The 20112-nt window shown below is 55.5% G+C and overlaps 7 protein-coding genes across 7 annotated transcripts; 4 read left to right on the forward strand and 3 right to left on the reverse strand.

The window, feature by feature from the left end:
- Positions 1 to 250: 250 nt before the first annotated feature.
- On the reverse strand, positions 251 to 1321 carry BDP55DRAFT_723918 (uncharacterized protein; the record flags this gene model as incomplete). Its single annotated transcript, XM_060578816.1, has 1 exon — positions 251 to 1321. The coding sequence occupies one exon, from the start codon at positions 1319 to 1321 to the stop codon at positions 251 to 253; it is 1071 nt and encodes a 356-aa protein (XP_060435004.1).
- A 1965-nt stretch (positions 1322 to 3286) lies between these two features.
- BDP55DRAFT_542261 (ZIP zinc transporter) lies at positions 3287 to 5039 on the forward strand (the record flags this gene model as incomplete). The annotated part of the gene is made up of 3 exons (XM_060568296.1): positions 3287 to 3350; positions 3432 to 3562; positions 3636 to 5039. The coding sequence occupies 3 exons, from the start codon at positions 3287 to 3289 to the stop codon at positions 5037 to 5039; spliced, it is 1599 nt and encodes a 532-aa protein (XP_060435005.1).
- Positions 5040 to 6312: 1273 nt separating this feature from the next.
- BDP55DRAFT_646647 (uncharacterized protein) lies at positions 6313 to 9276 on the forward strand. Its single transcript, XM_060573721.1, has one exon. The coding sequence runs from the start codon at positions 6768 to 6770 to the stop codon at positions 8871 to 8873; it is 2106 nt and encodes a 701-aa protein (XP_060435006.1). The 5' UTR covers positions 6313 to 6767; the 3' UTR covers positions 8874 to 9276.
- BDP55DRAFT_646649 (uncharacterized protein) lies at positions 9277 to 11509 on the forward strand. The gene has a single exon (XM_060573722.1). It carries the CDS (start codon positions 9764 to 9766, stop codon positions 11069 to 11071), a length of 1308 nt encoding a protein of 435 aa, XP_060435007.1. The 5' UTR covers positions 9277 to 9763; the 3' UTR covers positions 11072 to 11509.
- Positions 11510 to 11752: 243 nt separating this feature from the next.
- BDP55DRAFT_723922 (transcription factor subunit Med10) lies at positions 11753 to 12316 on the forward strand (the record flags this gene model as incomplete). Its single annotated transcript, XM_060578817.1, has 2 exons — positions 11753 to 11792; positions 11877 to 12316. 2 exons carry the CDS (start codon positions 11753 to 11755, stop codon positions 12314 to 12316), a joined length of 480 nt encoding a protein of 159 aa, XP_060435008.1.
- A 979-nt stretch (positions 12317 to 13295) lies between these two features.
- On the reverse strand, positions 13296 to 15527 carry BDP55DRAFT_542190 (tetratricopeptide; the record flags this gene model as incomplete). The annotated part of the gene is made up of 3 exons (XM_060568286.1): positions 13296 to 13602; positions 13656 to 14817; positions 14876 to 15527. The coding sequence occupies 3 exons, from the start codon at positions 15525 to 15527 to the stop codon at positions 13296 to 13298; spliced, it is 2121 nt and encodes a 706-aa protein (XP_060435009.1).
- A 3404-nt stretch (positions 15528 to 18931) lies between these two features.
- On the reverse strand, positions 18932 to 19862 carry BDP55DRAFT_542208 (uncharacterized protein; the record flags this gene model as incomplete). Its single annotated transcript, XM_060568289.1, has 2 exons — positions 18932 to 19347; positions 19412 to 19862. 2 exons carry the CDS (start codon positions 19860 to 19862, stop codon positions 18932 to 18934), a joined length of 867 nt encoding a protein of 288 aa, XP_060435010.1.
- Between the last annotated feature and the right edge of the window lie 250 nt (positions 19863 to 20112).

Here is a 20112-nt window from a genome sequence, read left to right on the forward strand (position 1 = left end):
TGATGCTTGTGTCGTAGCTCTGATATGCAAATATGCGATGCAGCCAACCTCTCATCTGTCTCTCTCTCTCTCGTAGGTTGCATCCCCCAAAGTATAGTAATGGTACATCCCGAAAGGTAAGACAACGGTGATAATAACTCCTTATGCTAGATCCCCGCCAAATAGGAGAAACCCCAACGGTCCATAGCGAAACGCAACATCCCCGTGCACTCCGACGACATGGCCCCCCAGCAACCCCGCCGATCCATTTCTATGAACGGCCCTTGCCGCCGCCACCAATCTGCTTCTGCCTATCCGCGTACTCCTTGACGACAATAGCACACGACGCCTCGGTACAGAGCCTCTTGCGGCGCTGCGGCGCAAGCTTGCTCGCAAACTCGAGCCCCGCAGCGCGCTCGACGGCCTCGAGCGGCATCTCGAACTCGGACAGCGGCTTGGAGTTCGGGATGGGGGCATTGGGCATCACAAAGGCGCCAATGGCGACGTTGCCGCCAACCTTGCCGTCCTCGGCAAAGATAATTTTGTAAAAGTGCGTCGGCACGGCCACGTTGGGCGGGTTGCCGATGACCTCGTACTTTGTGTACCACTTGCCGTCGACGGGGTCGCGCTTGGGGAGGTACAAAGGACCCGTGACGATGCGCACAGAAGGATATCGCGTCGTCAGACGGCGGCAGAAATCCTCAAAGTGGGCCCAGTAGTCGCGGTTGAAGCCGTCGCCGACCTGCGGGCACATGTTTGTGAGGTAAAAGGTGTCGTCCATGGCCTTTTGGGACCACTTGCAGTCGGCGGCGGGGACCTGATGGCCCCGGTCGTAGCCGCTGCGGAAGTAGTCCTTGAGCTTGGCCTGGAATTTCTCGGGGACGGAGGCGTCTTCGACAAAGGTGCTGTGTTTGCGGTCGCCGTCGCGCTGGGCGAGCGAGGCCGGAGTGATGTGCTCGACGACCCAGTGCGGGTTGCGTGTGCGGCGGTCGTAGGAGGAGACGAGGCCCTGGCGGTTCGCGAGGTCGGCCACGGGGCCTGGGAAGCCGTATTCGAAGAGGCCTGCTGGGTCGACGGGGCTGTTTGAGGCAACGGGGCCGCCGCCGCCGCCGCCGTATGGTGAGGGTGCGGGAGGGAGCGGGACGGCGTTGGGGTTGGTGAAGACCTGGGTGCTGGGGACAGGCACGGAGGGGGCTGTCGAGAAGGAGGAGGTTGTCGTCGTTGTGGTAGTCGTTGCGGTGGGAGGTTGCTTCTGGGAGCGCATGGAGAAAATCGAGGCCGTGAGCGCGGCGCCGCCTCCGGCGCCTAGCGCCATGAGGGCGAGGGAAGTGGTTTTCGACATGGCGACGGTTCGGTTTGTAGGGACGCGGTTTCGGGTCTTTTTTCGTTTGTCTTTGGCAACTACCACGATATGATAGTGGGAGAGGGAGTTGGAAGAGTTGCCCAATTTCAAGAGTCCGTCGTTGCTGACACTATTCTGACCACGGGGCAAGGAGAAAAGGGCATGTGATGATTTGCTGGTGGTGGTGGTGGTGGTGTGGTGGATGTCTCACCTCACGGGACGGGGATCTGGAGCTCGGAGCTGGAAAATTTTGGGCAATGGTCGGCGGCGCATAGCCCGGGGCAGCGATTTCCAGGGACCTGCTCGGAACCTAAAGGGAACAGCTCAGTGCGGCAGGAGGATGCAGCCACGCAGCTTCCTTGTCCCGAGCATTTGCCGGCGTGAGGCAGGTGGATGTGGGGTGGAAGGATTTCGTGCAGGGACCCATGTAAAGCTGATCTCGGTGAGTTCGGTGTGACTGGCCCACCGGTGACAGGCGTCTCGGTGTGGACGAGGGATGACGGATGACCAAATCCCAGCCTCCGATTCGCGGCTTATATCTACCCTGCGCGCGCGACGCAAACTCTCTTTTTGAAGAGGGATCCTGGCCTACTGGCATCAAGCATTCAATTAAGACATAACAAAGGCATGCCGCTTCGACAACAATGGCGAAGAGAACATTCACGTGTTGCGAGGCCTGGTGTTTAGCAGAGCGCTTCGGGCGGCTTGAGTGAGTTGGCGGCTGGCGCACATCATGGGGCTCGAGGGGATAAGTTAGGGTACGTGGATACCTCGTCCCGCCATCCGGGTTCTCATAGCCAAGACTTGATCCAGTCACGGACGTGAGCTGTCAACATGCCTTGACTCGGTCTGGGACATGGGCGAGGGATCCCGAACAAAGGGGCGAACAACATTGCAATTCTGTATTGTTTTGTGACTGACCTGGCTCACAGGAAAAACATATTCCTATTCGCTGAATGTAGTGTTGGCTTGTTCGTCGCCTCAACTCTCGTTGGAAAGAGAGCCGCATGTTTCCTGCATCAGAAAAGAAGAAAAGGTGGGTTGCTTTCGGGGAGGGTCAGACGGCAAGCTGCAGGGCGGCAGTCAACTAAAAGAAGGATGAATAAACTAAATAACACCGATCCGTAGGTAGTAGGTACGAGACCAAAACAGAATAAAAACGTGCAAGTAAGAATGAAAGGGAAACGGGCTCTGTTGGGACGTGAGACTTCCTCATACTGAGGTGACGAGTCTGACTGAAAAAGGCCATCAAGGTTCTCGGAATGCGGTGCAAAAAACCCATGAAAAAGGCAGGCCCATAAGGGCCCCTGGTCGCCCATCCTCCCTCCCCAGCCATTGTCCATGGAACATCACTGGGAAACAACGCACCGGCCCCGCCAACAGAGCCAGATCCAGCGCCCCCCCGATTCCACGTCCCACGCAGGTGGAAAGCTTAAGGCGCAGAAGTCTCTCCCAGTCTCCCCACCTGTCTGCGCGCAAAGACGCATTTGATCTCACTAGCGGCCATCGACATCACTACCTTAGCTTATTCTCTCTGCAACATCACGACACACTCATTCATTCCCTAGACCTACGCCTTTACTTCTCCTCCTCGCTCCTCTCCTCTCCTCACCAACTTGCGACGAGCACCTCGACGGCCTCTCCTTAGCACCCTGATATCCTCTCCTAGGCCATCTACCTCCTTGCATCTCCTACGACCTACATACATACACGACTTGCGATCCAACCGGGTCCTTGCGCACGTACAACCTTACCCTACGTCAGAGCCGCTCTGCTGCGGGACGAGACGCAGCCACCTAAACCATATACGGTATCCAGTCTCTTGGGATTGTCGACAACCTCGAGAACTAGATAGATCGAATCGCACGCGAGAAGAATATCAAACCACGCATCCCATCCTGCATGCGCCGAGCACACAGACATCCTGCAGGCATTGATTGGAGGTGTTGAGCCGAGCTGCCCATCATGGAGTCGACAGACATCGACAACGACACCAGGGGGTGGATCATGTGCATCGTGAGCGGAATAGGTGAGTAAAGAAGCTTACACACTGCGCCGAGCCTCGCCCTCCTTCGACGAACATTGGACTAACGTTTGGTTTGCTTGGCAGCTTGTGTTGTGGGCGCATCTATCATCTGCGTTGACCTGGTTATACGATACCTTCCCGGGAAACGCAACTTCAGGATACAAGACAGCAATGCCTTCCTAGCATGCTCTCTCAGTCTGAGTTTTGGTGTCATGGTGGGTTGAAACCCAGAAACCTTTCACAATTGGATCTTGGTGAACCCCTACTGACGGCGTTCTTGCGAAACAGCTTTATTCAGCGTTAAACAACATGCTCCCATCGGCAAAACAATACCTTAAGGAGGGTGGCTTCCAAGACCAGGTCGCGGGATTCCTTATGATGGCCGGCTTTATTGGAGGCTTTGTTGGCATTCAGGTCATTTCACGTCTGCTGCATCAGTACATGCCATCTCATGTTGTCGATTGCGACCACACGCACGAACACAACGAGACCGATACCCGATCGCGTAGCCAGAGCAGAAAGACTTCCTTGTATACTTCGAGTCGCCGCTCCTCTCGACGACCGCTTGCTGAAAGGATAGCGAAGAACGGCCATGCCACCGAATCTACCCCCCTTCTGAATGGCGAAGTTACACACGAGAACGGCGCGCCACCTATGGGCAAGCGCCATGCCTCGAGCAGGGGCAACCTGAGCCTCAGCACCAACCATTCTACTCCCACGACCCGAACTTCGCGAAGCCGTGGCCCCACCGTCGATAGACGACCGTCCATGGCCCAAGTCCAACAACGGGTCATGTCTTTCGTCAAAGACACGAAGACGAATTGTGATGAGGAGGGCCCATGCTTTGGATACACCGACCCTTGTGGCCAGGAATGCTTCAAGCACATGAGTAGCCGCTCGACGTCCACGTCGAAGCCCCCAGCTGTCCTACGCACTAACACGGGGCACTTTTATGCTCATAGTCATGCAGATTTGGAAGACTTGGAAGAGGGCGGTTCCTCGTGTAACTCTCCCATCAGTGGGACCATGCGGACCAGCCGCGCAGCTTCGAGAGAACCTATGCCGGAACACGATGAGGCGCATCATCACCACGAACACAGCCACAGCCACAGCCATGGCCACGATCATGCGGATCACGACCATGACGCTCACGCTGACGGCGAACACTCGGACGAAGATGTCGAGGCCCAACATCACCACCACGTCCCTACCAATGCCTTTCTCTCCCTCGGCTTGCAGACATCAATCGCCATTGCGCTCCACAAGTTCCCGGAAGGTTTCATTACCTACGCAACGAACCACGCGAATCCGGCATTAGGTTTCAACGTCTTTATGGCCCTGTTCGTCCACAACATCACAGAAGGATTTGCCATGGCACTGCCGTTGTACATGGCACTTGGAAGCCGCATGAAGGCTATGTTCTGGGCCGCGATCCTCGGTGGTCTCAGCCAGCCTCTTGGTGCGGGCATTGCTGTGCTGTGGTTCAAACTCGCGAAGCACACTCACCTGACGCCGAATGCTGTCTCTTACGCTTGCATGTTTGCCATTACGGCTGGAATCATGGTGAGCGTCGGCCTTCAGCTGTTCGTTGAGGCGCTGAGTTTGAACCACAACCGGAATCTCTGCATCTTTTTTGGATTCATGGGAATGGCCCTGCTAGGCATCACGGGCGCCATCGCTTCCACGCATTGAAAACCCTGCATGGCATTGGTAGAAGAAAGCATTACGCTGGAAGATCAAAATTCCTCTCACTCGTCGGCGTTTAGGATTGTTTGTTTGTAATGGCGGGTACACAGTTTAACATGGATGGGCATGGATGGACAAGGGTGGCGGGGTACACATGCATTTTTACCATAATAATGGTCTAAGGCTTCACGGTGTTCAACTCATAGACTGGATAGGTGGCTCAGCATTGAGGCCTCTTGTGAGCATTACTCTGGCCCAAACAGGTTGGATTGGGGGTTGCTGCAACGCATTGAAGACCACACGGAATTGGAATTATAGATGTGGCCATTGAATAATGATGTTTGAAATCATTCTTACCTATATCTTCGCTGCAAGATTAATACGAAGGCGTGAGATCTAGGTCACTCTTGAAGCGCCAGCGCCTGCTGCGTTCAGATGGCAACGTGTGTAATGCAAACCAAGATACTTAGTGGTCGTGTATTATCATGAGCTCCACGAAAGCCGATGTTCTTAAGACAACTGCGCAGACGTAATCCACCATAAGACAAAATGAACGCAAGAGTATGATCAGTATAGTCATCAATGCTGAGCATCAGATCTCCAGCGAGGCCAAGGACCATGCTGAGATGCCATGCTACTGGATGGGCTGTTTCTCACGGTATGGAGCCAATGACTTCAATCCCGATTAGAATTGAGTTCGAAGCGCGGGCCGTTGTGGCTCACGCTCGGTTTGGGCTGTGCTTCCGGCACTGCTTAGATCCAACGGTCTCTTTTGCGCACCACATTCCACGAGATGTAAGAAAGACCGGAGCACGTAGAAGGCCTGCTATACAAGATAGTGTATGGGTATAGCATGCCATGGATCAAACAAAATGAAATACGCAAGAGCTCTTGAAACAAGAGAGGGTTCGAGAATAAGTGGCCGTGGGTCCCTAGCCACGCGCTCCCCTTGTTTATGACCCACGAGGAGCATATCGAGGGTCATCCAAGCAAACACTGGGCAGTACAATACTGTATCGTGAGGAGAAGGCAGAATGGATTTCTCACTGTGGAATCACGGCCAAACCAGCGTAGAAACGCATGGTTTCTCTGATCTTTCTCACTGTGCCCCCACTTTCATCCCGCCAAAGGTCACAGAGCCAAGGGGTCTAGAGCTTGGGCCGTCCTTCACCTGTCATCCAATCAGAGCTGCAACCTCCGCGCGCAATGTAAACAAACGAAGCGGCCCCTCTCCAAAATATCCCCGTCGCGCTCTACGTACCGCAACCGCAGCCCGGAACCCCCATCCACTTTCTCTCTCGCCTGACATCATCAACCCTTCCTCTTCCAAACCAGGGACTCGCTGGCTCGATTTCTTCCGTACTTTGTGCTCTCCTCTCGATCGTCACCGACATTCACGCAAACGAGCTTGACAATTCTCACGAGTCAACAGTCAACATGTCGTCGCCGCCTCGCCGTCGTTCGGCCCGGTTGGCCAGCACCAACACGCCCAAGGTAAGCAAACAGGCTACGCTCTTTGACCGCTTCTGTAAACAAACGGCGTGGCGCCTCACTCACACAATTTTTTTTCTTTATCTATAGCCCAAGGCCAAATCCACCCTGGCTTCCGTTGCCGAACGCGATGATACTCCTCCTGCTCAAGAGGTCGCTGAGAGTCTGAATGCGCTCGTCGTCCCGAATCACGACCCCGCGACGCCCTCTTCCCACTCGAACCTGAAGGCCCCGTTGTCGGAAATGCACCCGAGCAAGGTTCACCCCACCGCAGCACCTCCCTCCGCTACCTGGCTCGGCTTCAGAGATATGGACCCCTCCGACAAGAAGGCCGATCCCCAGGCGACGCCTTCGAAGACGCCTTTCAAGACCACGGGCGTGCCCGAGTCGCCTTTTACCTTCCGCGTCGCCCAGCCTACCGGAGACAATGGTCTGAGCAGCGATGCACAGCAGATGATGAACGAGCTGCGCGAGGAGGCGGCCAGAATCAAGGCCGAACTGCTGGCCAAGCGTGAGCTGGAGAGAGAAGACGAAGAGATCAACGGCCGTAGAATTGCCAAGGCCAGGGGCAAGTCTGGTCGCTTCAGCGCTGTCCATATGGCCGAGTTCAAGAAGATGGACTCTATCGAAGGTCATCCTTCAGCTTTCCGAGCCCAGCCTGGCCGGACCACTCCTCTTAAGAGCCTAAAGCGTACTCAGTCCAAGGCGAACCTAGACGATACGCCTACGCAACCCAAATCTAGCTTGAAGCGATCGCCCTCCAAGGCGAACCTGGACGACACGCCGACGCAGCCCAAGTCTGTCCTGAAGCGATCCCAGTCCAAGCCGAACATCGACGATACGCCCACTCACCCAAAGTCGATCTTGAAGAAGCCGTCCAAGATCAACCTGGGCATCCCTGACACGCCCTCGCAGCAGAAGTCTAGCCTCAAGCGTTCTCCATCCAAGGCCAACCTGGACGACGCGGATTCCAACAGTTCTACAAAGTCGGCTCTTGGACCTCGCCCCAAGTCTCGCATTTTCGCCAACATTGAACCACCTTCGTCGGTCAAGCGCATGCGACAGCGCTTCGAGGACGATGCCACCACAGCTCGACCGGTCTCTCGCGATGGCAGCTCCCTCCCGCGCCCCAAGTCTAGCGGAACAGATGCGCCTGCTGGTCTTCGATCTCAGCCCAGTCTGGCCTCCCTCACGAGCCCCACTGCATCTTCCCTGGCTCGGGCTGCTGGTTCCAAGATGCCCCTGCCTGGCACTCTCACCAAGTCAGCCAGCAAGCCTGATCTGGGATCGCTCGTCAAGTCCCCCTCGAAGCCCGAGCTTGGAAGTCTCAGAAAGTCGCCCTCCAAGCCTGATCTGGGTGGTCTCACAAAATCTGTCACCACCAACAACCTGGGTGCGTTGGAGAAGACAGCCGAGCTGAAACGCCGAATTGTGAGCCCTGGTCGCTTCGAAAGAGTCAAGTCCATCCTGCGCGGCGGAAAGGGAGCCTTGAATCAGACGAAGAGTGCTCTTCCCAAGCCCGCTTCTAGCATCTCTCAGACGCCTGCGCCGCAGGCTGCAGAGAAGACTATTCCCGCTGTTCCGTTCACCACTCCACGAAGGAAGCTGTTTAAGAGAGTCGATTTCACTCCGGACACTAACCGAGCAGCCGATGTTCCGAACACAGTTGCGCACCGAGCCTTTGCGAGCATGAGCCCTATCCGTAAGAATGGAGAGGTTGAGTACCCGAGCCTCGACGCCATGCTCAGAAATGGCAATGTCACCCAACGGAAGAAGAGCGATAACCTCTACCCCGAATTGAACGTTGGTAGCCCGTCTGAGAAGGCGACCGAAAACGCCAGCGAGAGCGCTAAGCCTCTGCCTCCGACTGTACCTGGCACGTTCACCTTCCGCAGCGACCACACCATCCGATTCGGTAGTGTCTCTCCCACTGGTTTTGGTTCGACTGCTGGCCAAGCTAGTGTCCGTCATGTGCGGACCTCGCTGGACATGCCGGGTAGCTTCCCCACCGGTCCCGAGTTCACCTCCAACAAGGAGAACAGATCGCCCATGCAGTTTTTGGCTGGAAAGCCTCACGGCATGACCAACAAGAAGCGGGCTCGAGCTCGTGAAGAGGAGGGAGACCTTGAAGTGGACTCTGGTGATAGAGCTGGCAAGAGACGCAAGGCCGAGCATGTGCCCGAGGGCGATGCTCTCCTGGCTCCCAGACTGATGGGTGCGACCCCCGGCACCATTGGCAAGAAGCTCCAGAGCCCTCGCGTTGCTCAATCGCCGAGCCCCACCAAGAAGCGCAGCGGTATGAGTCTGAGCCGACTCAACATGTTGGCGAAGCCGAAGGCTCGCCAGTAAGGATGGCAACAGGAAATGCCCGACAACTTGGCTGATCGAAGGACACACAACCACTTACATTGGTCTTGTTGGACTGTATAATATGACGATGAATGCGGATGTTGGCGGATTGGACACACGTGCAGTCGATTGCATTGGAGAGCCGATGATCTTCCGCAGTGCAAAGTCCAGAGGGATACGACTGGCGTAACAAGGATGCTTATGGACGGAATAGGCTGGACCACGAGGGTTGCATGGGGGGCATATGGACTGGTCTTGGCGTTCGTGTTTGCTCATTTTTGTACAATACCTACCGGCGTCGGGTCGAGATTATCTGTTTACTTTAGTTCTCGGCCAAAGGTTCTACCTTTTGCTGAACTTCAGGTCTTTGAAAAGTTGCACTTTCATCACGTACGGACATGTTGATCTTGGGTGTCTTGGTTAGATTGAGACAAGTGATGTTTGTCAAATGTTGCAGCAGCTGCGATGGGCAGCTTGATGGGACATGTGAGAAGGCACGACGTCTCGGTTTTCCGAGGCAGCTGCAACGATCAAGTCTTAACCAAACACATCTTCCATGCCCCAGTGCGGCCGCTGCATTCTCTCTCCCAACGTAACATCGACATCCGTTCATTTTCTATACAAGGATCATTCGTGACCGCCCCGGACTGGGACATTCTCTCAAAGACATGGCATCAACGGCGTCAACCCCGTTTACTTGCACCTTTTGCTTCCAGCCCTTCGACGGCCCCTCACACGTCATCGGCCGGGAAGCACGTCTGAGCTGCTCGCCTTGCTACGCCGCGCTGATCGACCTAGCCATCTGCTGGGTCTGCGGCGAAATTGTCTACCGCGGTGACGATTGCGTCAGCTTGGGGTAGTGCTTCTGGCATCGCGCGTGTTACGGGTGTATGTTTTACGGGAGCAAGCTCATCTACCGAGGGGTGTCTGTGCTGGACCTCTTTGACGAGGGTCGCGATGCTGGTGGTGGTGGTGATGGGAGTAGCATGGCTGGCAGGGTTGCTGGGACGGAGGGCAAGGGGAATATGAAAGAGGTGGAGGCGGTGCCGCTTTGTGCTTCTTGTTGTGTTGGTACGGAGGGGGAGGATGTTGTGCAGAAGGGGTTAAGGAGGGTTGAGAGGGTTGATGGTGGACTTGGTCGCGCGAGATGGGGTGCTGGCGAGGGTAGAGCTGGGCAGTTGAGGAGGGTTCCGGCGGTAAGTTGTGTGAGGATGATGAGGGTGTCGAAGCTAACTTCACGCCAGTCTATCCGGTCTCTCAGCCCGGACTCGTCATCGTTCCGCAGGATAGGGGACGGATCTCATGATGAGAGTAGAGGGTATCTCGCGACGCCGCCTGCCGAGTCTACTATATACGTCTCCATCAACGATCCCATCGGCCAACCTGCGTTCAAACCAAGTCCAACGAAGCCCATACCGGTATGGATGCAGCCATTCCGGGGCATCGATCAAGTGGCCAGAGAAGAGCCAAGAGGATTCCTTGCATCTCATCCTCTAGCTGGCCTCTCGCAGACCCCAGCGACGTCAATATCCGGCACCCCTTCAATGGAGTCGACGAATTCACTTACACCGACCATCAGACCAACTACGCCGGTACGCCCCACCTCCCCGCCGCAAACACCGCCTAGGTCTCGTTCGATTTGGACACCGTCTGAGATTCGACGAGCACCTCCCCTCTCGTGGGTCAGCAACGAGCCCCTCAAACGGCCCTCTTCTCGATTTGCCTCCCGACTCGAGAAATCGGACACGACGACCTCATCGGGTTATGTGACTCCGCCAGAGACGCCCTCTAAGCAGCAGACGCGGTACAACACCCCACCGCCACCGCCGCAACTACGGCGTGCACGACCGCAAAGTCCACTAGTACCTGCTCGCATCCCACGGCGTCACGCCGTACTCCGAACGCCTCCGCCTCAGTCATCCGAGTATCTGGAGCGGTACAACCCCATCCGGTCCCCGTCGCCGCGACCGCGGATCATACGGCCTGTTATGGCAGCATTCAGTCCAACCAGTCGTGCTAGAGCTAGCTTGGTGATGTCGGAGGACACAGCTAATGCGACCGAGGACGATGGTAGTAGTCCGAATCCGGGTTTGAATCAGAGCACGGAGAGGCTTCTCTCGGATGGGGCCGACTCTCCCGGCGAAGCAGGGAAGAAGAGGAACCTGCAGGCTTTACGGAAGCTGTTCAGTGGGAAGTAAGAGAGGTGGCGGAGCAAACATGCCAGACGCCAGAGATGGAGTAGCACTTGGGTAAGTATTCTTTACCACTAGTGATGATGCGGAATGCGGGAGGCATTCGAGAATAAAATATATCTTCACCAATAGAGACATCAATACCAGTCTCTTCAACGTCGTGGGTTCTTCGCGGAGCATGAATAGCATAGATAGTCAAATCAAGAAGCATCGATAAGCCAGCTGGCTGATCCAGCGTCCCTCTCATATTTATGTAGAGGGGTCGTTAGACTGAATGCTTCTTCACAAATAAAGACCAGGGTCGCGACATAACTAACGGCCGCGGTCGCGCGCCAGGGACCCCGTCTGCAGTCGCACTTGACATCCCTGCAAGCGCCCCCACACCTCACCCACAAGGTGTGTGCCACCGGCCCATCCCGCCAACTGGCTAGCACCAAATTCCATCCATCCATCAATCCAATCCAACCTCGACCTTGATTACTTTCCACTACAACCCGCGGATTTCTCAGCCTCGTCCCTCACGTCGCAATCGCAACTTCACCTACCACCATCAATCGTCCTCGCCCGAGCTGCTCCGCTCAACCACGTCGCCTGCGCTCCCCCTCTACCTATCCACAAACATCGAAGAACACAACAATTCACGCATATCACGCCGCGAAAAGATCGCGAAACCCAGCAACCCCCAAAATGGCACCGCTAGACAAACCAACCCCCGAAGAGCTGGAACGTACGTATACAACACCGCACATCCCTCCCTCCCTCCCTCTCCCTCAATCACATCCGCTAACATCATCTCCCCCAAAAAACACAGAGCAACTAAAAGACACAATCCAAGACCTCTACCAAATCCTAGTCCAAGTAACAACCTACAACGCAACCCCCTCGGCACCCACCGCCCCCGCCCTCGCAGACTCGGTCCAAGCCCTCTCGCAATCCCTCCAACGCGTTCACATGACCGCCACAGCAGGCGCCCCGCCCTCCCCCGACCTCCCCGGCGCGCTGCCCAAGATCCCGCCGGAACTGGTGCAGTACGTCGAAAACGGGCGGAACCCAGACATTTACACGCGCGAGTTTGTGGAGCTCGTCAGGCGCGGGAATCAGCTCATGAAGGGCAAGATGAATGCCTTTGCGCAGTTTAGGGATGTCCTTGCGGATCACGTGGAGAGGGGGATGCCCGAGTTGAGGGAGGATGTTGGACGGGTGTTGGAGGGGGGAAAAGTTGTTGGGAGTGGGAAGCCTGGTGGGTTGTGAGGTGCGCGCCTTTCCAGGTTGAGCGGGTTGCCCCTCAAGGCTAGTTGGGATTGGGAGGGTCCTCGAGCATCAGGATATGAGGTTTATGGAACCGGGCGGGTGAGATGGACGAATGTTGGATACGGAAAAAGGCCCAGGATCGATGGGGCGAGCAGTAAAAGGCGCATGGAATTTGATACCCAGAGAGAGACAAGAGTCGTGCGGATAGCACGTCACACAGAAAGAATCACAATAATTGTTATCGGTAACGCCAGGACATGCGCTTCCATGCGATATTTGCAAAGTCAATTACCAATTGTTCAACTATGCCTTAACTTCGCGCGCAAAATACACAACATTTTGTTGGAGGCGTCACTCAAGTGCCCTTTTCAAATGAGATATGCAAAGACGCCCTCCTAGCCCCTCTTTTCCCAGTTTGGGTCGTGAAATTCGGTTTGGTTTCTGGGGATATTGTTTTGGTCGTGAACTCTTGTTCTCTCTCTTCCTCTTCCCTCTCTCCCTAGTATGTCTCTACAAAAAAGGTTGTAAAGTTGTGAAAGGAAAACAAAAAAGTTTGGGGTAAAGTGAAAAATAGGGACGATTGGATCGATGCCTGGGTAAAAAACGCCGCCCGTGTGACACTTTTTCTGTGCGTTTGTAGTCTATCCCGATCTGCAGTCGTTTGAAAAACAAAAAAAGACAAACACAAGACTCATTCCCCGCCGCGGAGCCGTATGCCCAGCTTCCGGGCCCCTATGATGCAAATGTACACGAATCCCATAGCTGCCGCTACCAGCAACAGGAGCTGGAACGGGACCAGGACCAGAGCGGCCACAATCCAGATTCCATACTGGCGAATCTTGTCCACAATCCGGTCGCCTTCTTCTTGGCGCCGCTTCGTGTGGCTCTTCATCGGCTTTGCAGCGAATGAGCCGCCCGTATTTCGTCCCGACTCTGCTGACTCGTCGGATAGTTCTGCTTCTTCCTCTGACTCGGATTGTCAGGTTGAGAAGTTGAAACCGCGTCCACCGAAGCCGCCGGCACCGCCACCACCACGAGGGCGGCCGCCGCCTTCGGCAAAGTTGAAGTGCGCACCACCGCCACCACCTCCGCCGGGGAAGCCGCCTCCATTGAAGCCGCCACCACCGCCGAAGCCGCCGCCTCCTCCCATCATGTTGAAGAGGATCTCCGGGTCGATGCCGCCGTGCATGCCACCCATTCCTCCCATACCGCCCATGCCACCACCGTGGCTGAACATGTCGGACGGGTCCATGAGGTCTTCGCCGCTGTCATAGCTGGCACGCTTCCTGCAAACGGGGGTTAGCACATGATTGGGCAACGTGCACCCATATCAACTTACTGAGAGTCACTCAGGGTCTCATAGGCTTCTCCAATATCCTTGAAGCGCTCAGCAGCCTGCTCGTCGTTGGGGTTCTTATCCGGGTGATGAATGATGGCCAGCTTGCGGTAGGCCTTCTTGATCTGGTTATCGTCCGCATCCTTCTCAACCCCGAGGATCTTGTAGTAGTCCTTGCGCTGGCTCTTCTTCAGCTCCAGCTCGGCCCGGCGCACCTCCTTGGCGATGCTGCGGTCCTCGGGATCTAGCTCTTGGATGTTCTTCCACTCCTTGACAGCATCCTCCCACTTGCCTGCTTGACCGTAGGCGTTGGCCTTGGTCTTGCGAGCCTTGAGGTATGTTGAGTCCAAGCTGATGGCGCGCTCGCAGTCAGCAATGGCTGCGTCGTACTCCTTGAGCTTGATCTTGCACAGCGCTCTGTTCTGCAGGATCTTGGAGTTGGTGCCGCGGTTGGCGGGATCAACCTCAAGCGCGGCGCTGTACTTTTCAATGGCAGACTGCCAGCGACCCATCTTGTAGTCCGAGTTACCCTCCTCTTTCATGCGGTCGAGCTTCTGAACGATTCTGAGGTACTTAACGGCATCACGCATGTCGGGGTCGCAGCTGATGGCCTTGCGGAAGTGGCTGACAGCCTTGTCGTTCTCGCCCTGGGCGTACAGGGCACGACCGCGGAGCACCAGAGCCTCAGGGTCCTGGCTGTTGCCTCTCAACAGGCCCATGGCAAGGTTCTGTGCCTCACCGAGAGCGTTGACGGTACCCATCTTGAGGTACGCCTCACCACGCATCAGTTGCCACTTGCGGGGTCTGGAGGCTCCGAAGCCCAGTTGACGCTCGGCCTGATCAAGGGCGTGGAGCACCATTGATCCAGCAGTGCCGTCTCTCAGGGCACTCTGCGCAGCGTTGACATGCTTCAACATCTCCTTGGCCGGAGCCTGGTCCTTGGCTGAAGGGGGAGGGTTGATGCGGCCGAAGACGAGCAGGGCCTCTTGGGGCTGACCCAGGCTGGTGTAGATGCGAGCAAGTCGGAGGAGGATCTTGGGGTTCTCGGGGTCCAGGTCGGAGGCACGGGTGCAGTCATCGAGGGCGTACTCGTACTGGGTGTTGGACATGTATGCAGCAGCGCGGTTGCTCAGATAGGTAGCCGAATCGGGGACCAACTCGATGGCTGGAGCAGACTTGTCAATTTATAGCCCAGAGAGAGATTTGCAGTCGGCAACACGTACCCTTGGAGTATTGAAGAATGGCATTCTTGTAGTCCTTCTCCTTGAAGAACTTATTGCCAGCAGCCTTGTAGGCCTCGGCCTCGTCCTCAGTCGTGGGGACTGGACTGGAGGGGTTGGACTTGTGAGGGGGAGGGGCTGGAGCATCGCCATTGCCGTTAATATTGGTGTTAATGCCGTTTGACTTGGGGACGGAGAAGGAAGTCTGCGCAGAAGGTTGGGGTGCAGCAGCAGCAGCGGGAGCGGCAGCAGCAGGAGGCGAAGAAGGCGCCGCGCTCGACTCACGGTCGATATCCATGGCGTTTCCACTCATGGCTGAAAGTGCAGATAGTCTCTTTGCACGTTCTTCAGGAGGAAGGTTGAGGGGGTGAGAGTCGAGGTCGATTTTACTGCTCCTTCGTGAGCCGGGATCGGTGGGGTGGCGGCCAAAGGTGCGGGATGTGCGCGACGGCTTTGTCTCCCGAGGGCCTGGGGACGCAGGTTGGGAGGGTTTTTTGGTGGGGGATTTCGTCGGCGACTTGGTGGGCGACCGGGGCTTTGTGGGCGACTTTGTGGGAGAAGAGGCCTCAGAGGGAGGGAAGTAGCTCGATTCTTGGTGGTTGTCGTCGTCGTCCTGGCCTTGCTTCTTGGACGATTTCTTTGCGAAGAGCTTCATTGATAAAGCAAGCACCCTCTGAGGGGAACCAAAGAATGCGCAGGCTTATTTTTTTGTTGGTTAATTAGGTAAGGAGGGTCGGTACACCTCGATGCAAGGTTATGCTTGTGCACCAGATTCCCCAAACCACAATAACGGGCCTAGTGAAGGAGGGCGGGCAGGCAAGAGTGGATGGAAAAAAGCACCTGCTACTTTTTTTTTTTCTATGCTGCTTGGGTGCGTCCAGTGGAAGGCAGCGGAACCTTGCCTTGACCCGGATGGATGAATACGGGAGAAGGCGGCTGGTGCGGAAGTCGATTGCAGATGGTCGTCCAGGTCTTTTGTTCGTTCGTATCGAAGAATCCCCACGAATACAACGATGGAGAGGAAGTGGTGTGAGTGAGTGAGTGGAAGTGTGAGTGAGAGTAAGGTTGGAGAGAAGAGGAAGACGGATTGCCTACTCTCGGAAGGTAAGGTAAGGTGAGGGCGGATGGGGAGGGAAAAGAGGAAGGAAAGCCCAGGCTATTGAGAAGAGGCTCGGCGAGAAGACACACAGCCCATCGGAGTGGACACTGGAGGGGAGATACAGCCGGCGCAAGCTGCAGGGTGCTTTTCGAGTGAAGAAGCAGAGCAAAAAAAGTAATCCGTTACTTTTGGGCAGAGCCGATGGATGGTTGAGGAGGGGGAGGGGGCGGGATCTGTGGAGAGAGTCTGAGAGAGAGAGAAAGATTTCGAGAGAAAGAGGCAAGCAACGATGCAAGCAAAGCAGGAAGAAGAAGCTTTAGGAGCGGGATGCACAAAGTTGCTTTTCTGTTGTCATCTTTCGGTAATCCAAGGCAGGGGGACAAGAAAGGTCAAAGGTGAAATACCGAAAATCCCAGGATTCATCAAGCGAGACGAGCCTTAGTTGTGGCTGTCTCTCCCACCCCCAGGGGGAGGGACTCGTGTAGATTTATCAGCTGTGCACAATTTTTTCCACCGTTCCCTCATCTTGTTGCTTTTTTCCCGCCTGCCAGGCCTGTTGACTGGTCTGTCTCTCTGTTCAGTGCCTTATGGATTACGGGGGAGACGGAGACTGGATAAGGTCCCCGTCCAAATGCCCATGTGCTGGGCTGGGCATGCGTGATGTGGAAAATGTGCTAGCTAGCAGTCCATACACGGCGTGCAAAAAAAATTGTACATTGTGTCCGTATTGTACGAAAGTTACGCCCACAAGCTGCCCCGTCCAGAGGAACCGCCCCCTGGAACAGCACAGAAGGAGGAGCGCAGAGAAACACAACGTGGATGAACAATAACGGCTCTGCTGGGCAACTGGCACATGGCAGCTCCCATTGGGGAGAGGTCATCACCAACGGCAGCCAACCCCAACTCGGTATCGAGTACATGCAGAACTGCGTGTCAACTGCGTGTGCTGAGCTCTGCATGCGAGGTAGATGTAACCAAGCAACACCATCTAATACCTTACCTTACCTCAAGCACCAAGACAAAAAAAAAAAAAAAGGTCGCCCGCCACTAAACCCAACCCCACCAGAAGCTTGTCCAAACGGCCCAGTCCCGTCTCCCGTTGACTACTGGCAGTCCCCGCGGAGCCAATGGTACGCTTGGGGTCGCAACTTGTTTACTATGATACCTGCACCGCAGTGGATGAAGGGGATCGTCGGACGACCGCCACTGGACCGTTATTGAAATGTTGGCCTGGTGTCCTGTCGTCTCCTAGCCACCCTATTTCTTGTTGTCTTTTTCCAGTCACCGATGGCCAATGGTGAACCAGGCGCAAGAACTCTCGCGAACTTGCCAAGGGCCAGATTGAAGTTCGTCTTGGTATCCGTATCATCTATCCGTATTCCGTTATGTCTGTACTCCATACCAATATGGGACCTGGTTTCAATGACTAGAAATAGACTAGGATGATGGCTAGACTTTGGTTTCGCGAGAGAGGGGAGCTTGAGCTGTTCAGCCTCCATTTAGAGGGTCTCCATCTCCAGATGGGACCCCCAGAAGGCGATGGCGTCAAGGCGTTTGCAGGGACCCAAATGACCTGTCTCAAAAGTTACAGTGACGGGATTGAATTTGAAGGGAAGAACAGAAGTCAGAAAGACCCGGATGTTATCAGGTCGTTGACGGGCGATAATAGATTGAAATTGGCTCCCAACTGGCTTGAGGCAAGAGCCTAAAATCCTACGGTATTAGCCCAAAGTTAGGTACCTGCCGTCACCTCATGTCTTGTCCGTCCGATGTCCGGCTCGGATACAGACGAATATCGGCATATCGGGGCGTTTGCAACCAACGGTGACTTCTTCCTTTTCTTTCGCTGCAACCCAGCGGGCCGGTTCGAGAAGGTTCGGTGGGGCCCCGTCCCGGGACCCTGCACAGTCAGCGAATCATCCTCGGCCGTTGGCCGCTGTCAACCCTTGGGGCTCCTTGGGGGTCCGCCGAACCGCCCGAAGAAAGCGTTGCAACTTGCCGTCACTGATGACACCCGACCACTTGCTGCACCGTGGGAGGAGGGCGTCACCTCTTGCCTCAGGTCAGTCAGACTCTCTTTTCTCTGGAGTCTGACAGTTCTGTGAGAGAACAGACACAAAGTCCCCTGAATAGTTTGGCATGCAGCGACCTGACCAGCCAAGGACCCATGTCCTGGTCGCCACTACCGCCCGCCCCTTGGAAATATGTGTGCTGCAACTGCGGGTGCGAGTGCAGGCTGCACTCTGCAGAAGGGGGCCTGGCACTGGCTGATTTGCAGCAATTCCCAACCTCCTGCAAACCGAGCTGATGGCATCACCAATGGCCCATACCGCCCTCTTTGCCAGTTCACAATTTTCGCTTTCTTGACAGATTTCGTCGCTCTCATCTTCAGGACTACAGAATTATAGCGGAGCGAGCGGGTCAATCGACGTCTCTCATACATGCAGGTCGAAGCCAAAGTCATCCATCGTGCATGCACTGCCCGTTCAACGGGGGCCTGTCTCCCAGCCTTTCCCATTACCCAGAATCCCATATCGCACGTCCCGATTTGCGAGCTTGGACATCGCGACATGTCCTCGAGGCTCGAGGCTCGAGGAGTCGCGCCCACCCGATCTCGGTCGTATGTCTTCTTTCCTCAGCCTCCATGTTGTCAGGTCAGTAGTCACATCAGATGCCTGCGGTAAGGTACCGCGTTGTTACCCTGGACTCGGCGCTAAACGGAAACCAAACTGCCATGCTGTGAAACCCAGCCGAAATTATACCTGTTACCACCGTGCTCCTATGTGCTTGATGCGAGTAAAGTACAGTCATGTCCAGACTTGTTCGTCAATCCTCGTTTCCATGTATCCTTACGGATATTTGTGCTTTCGTCCCTGGGAGGTTTGTCCCCACATGCCTTTCGCTCATGTCGTCACCATCAATTCATCCCCCATGCGCCGGATACCTTGCCTGAATTAAGCTCAATCATCAGATCCCTCAGCCGATGCAGCTTCGGATGTCGTATTGCTACCCATGATGGAGTTGACGAAATCCTGGTACCTAAATACCTCACGGCGATTGCCCAATCCGCCTTGCATGTTGCGATTGAAAGCTCGTCTGCCCGTGAATCCCTCGATTACCTTCTCAACCTCGGCTTCTGTAAGCGGTCGCTCGCCGGGCTCTGGCGCGGTATGCAGAAGCGCATCCCGTAGCTCCGCGAGGTCGATTTGCCCGCTATCGTCGTCGTCGAACGCCGAGAAAGCAGACAGCAGCTCGGATTGTGGTGATAAGGAAGCCAGCATTGTAGCAAGGGAATTCAGAAAAGCAGCCATCGTCATCGTTTGAGGCGTTGATGGAGGGAAGAATAGTGCTACGTCGGAGGGTTTAGACGGCAGGCCTACAAATCTGTTAACCGAGAGAACTCCTTTGACATCTTGGGTATCTTGGGTTTTGATGCTTACCCAACTGATTCAGCATGTCGGCTACATCCTCCCTATTGATGATGCCATCGCTGTCGCGATCCAAGACCTCGAAGCCCTCTCGAAGCTGTCTGACTTGCGCAGGCTGCAGATGCGATATGGCGTTCCCGTGGCTCATACTCTTCTTCAGACCCGGCCGCAGAGGCTGTGGCGAGGCCATGGTGGTAGTTTCGGCTGTTGGTGTTCGCACTCGCGGTGTCTTGCTCTCGGCTGTGTCTGTTGGTGTGGTTGGGTTGCCGAAGCGTCCGTTGTTCGTAGCGTAGGATGCCTTGGTGGGCGAGCCGAAAGGTGTCACTTGGGTTACTTGGGTTACTTGGGTCGTCGAGTTCTGGCGCACTGCTGAAGGCGATGCTGGGGATTCTGGTCTTCTGAATGGAGAACTGCGAGGAGAGCCATGAGGCCCTAGTGGGGAAGGTTTGTAGCCAGCGGGCATTGCCTGTTGTGGGTTCTTCAGGTCAAAATTCATGCGACTTTCCAAGAGATTTGATGATCCGCGCGCGAAATGGGCCCTAGCCTACCATATCGAAGGGTGTTCGGGGCGGGAGCAGCTGTGGGTGGGAAATAGGGAGTGCCTTGCTCTGGATTTGTGATGCCGCGCGCCCACTTGGCAGCGAAGTAAACAATGAGAAATATGGGGATTCGGGCCAAGAGGCAACGAACGGCAAGCGTACGAGAGAAGAGTA

This window comes from Colletotrichum godetiae, assembly GCF_030913485.1.
Source record: "Colletotrichum godetiae strain CBS 193.32 chromosome Unknown BDP55scaffold_4, whole genome shotgun sequence".
NCBI classification, from domain to species: Eukaryota; Fungi; Ascomycota; class Sordariomycetes; order Glomerellales; family Glomerellaceae; genus Colletotrichum; species Colletotrichum godetiae.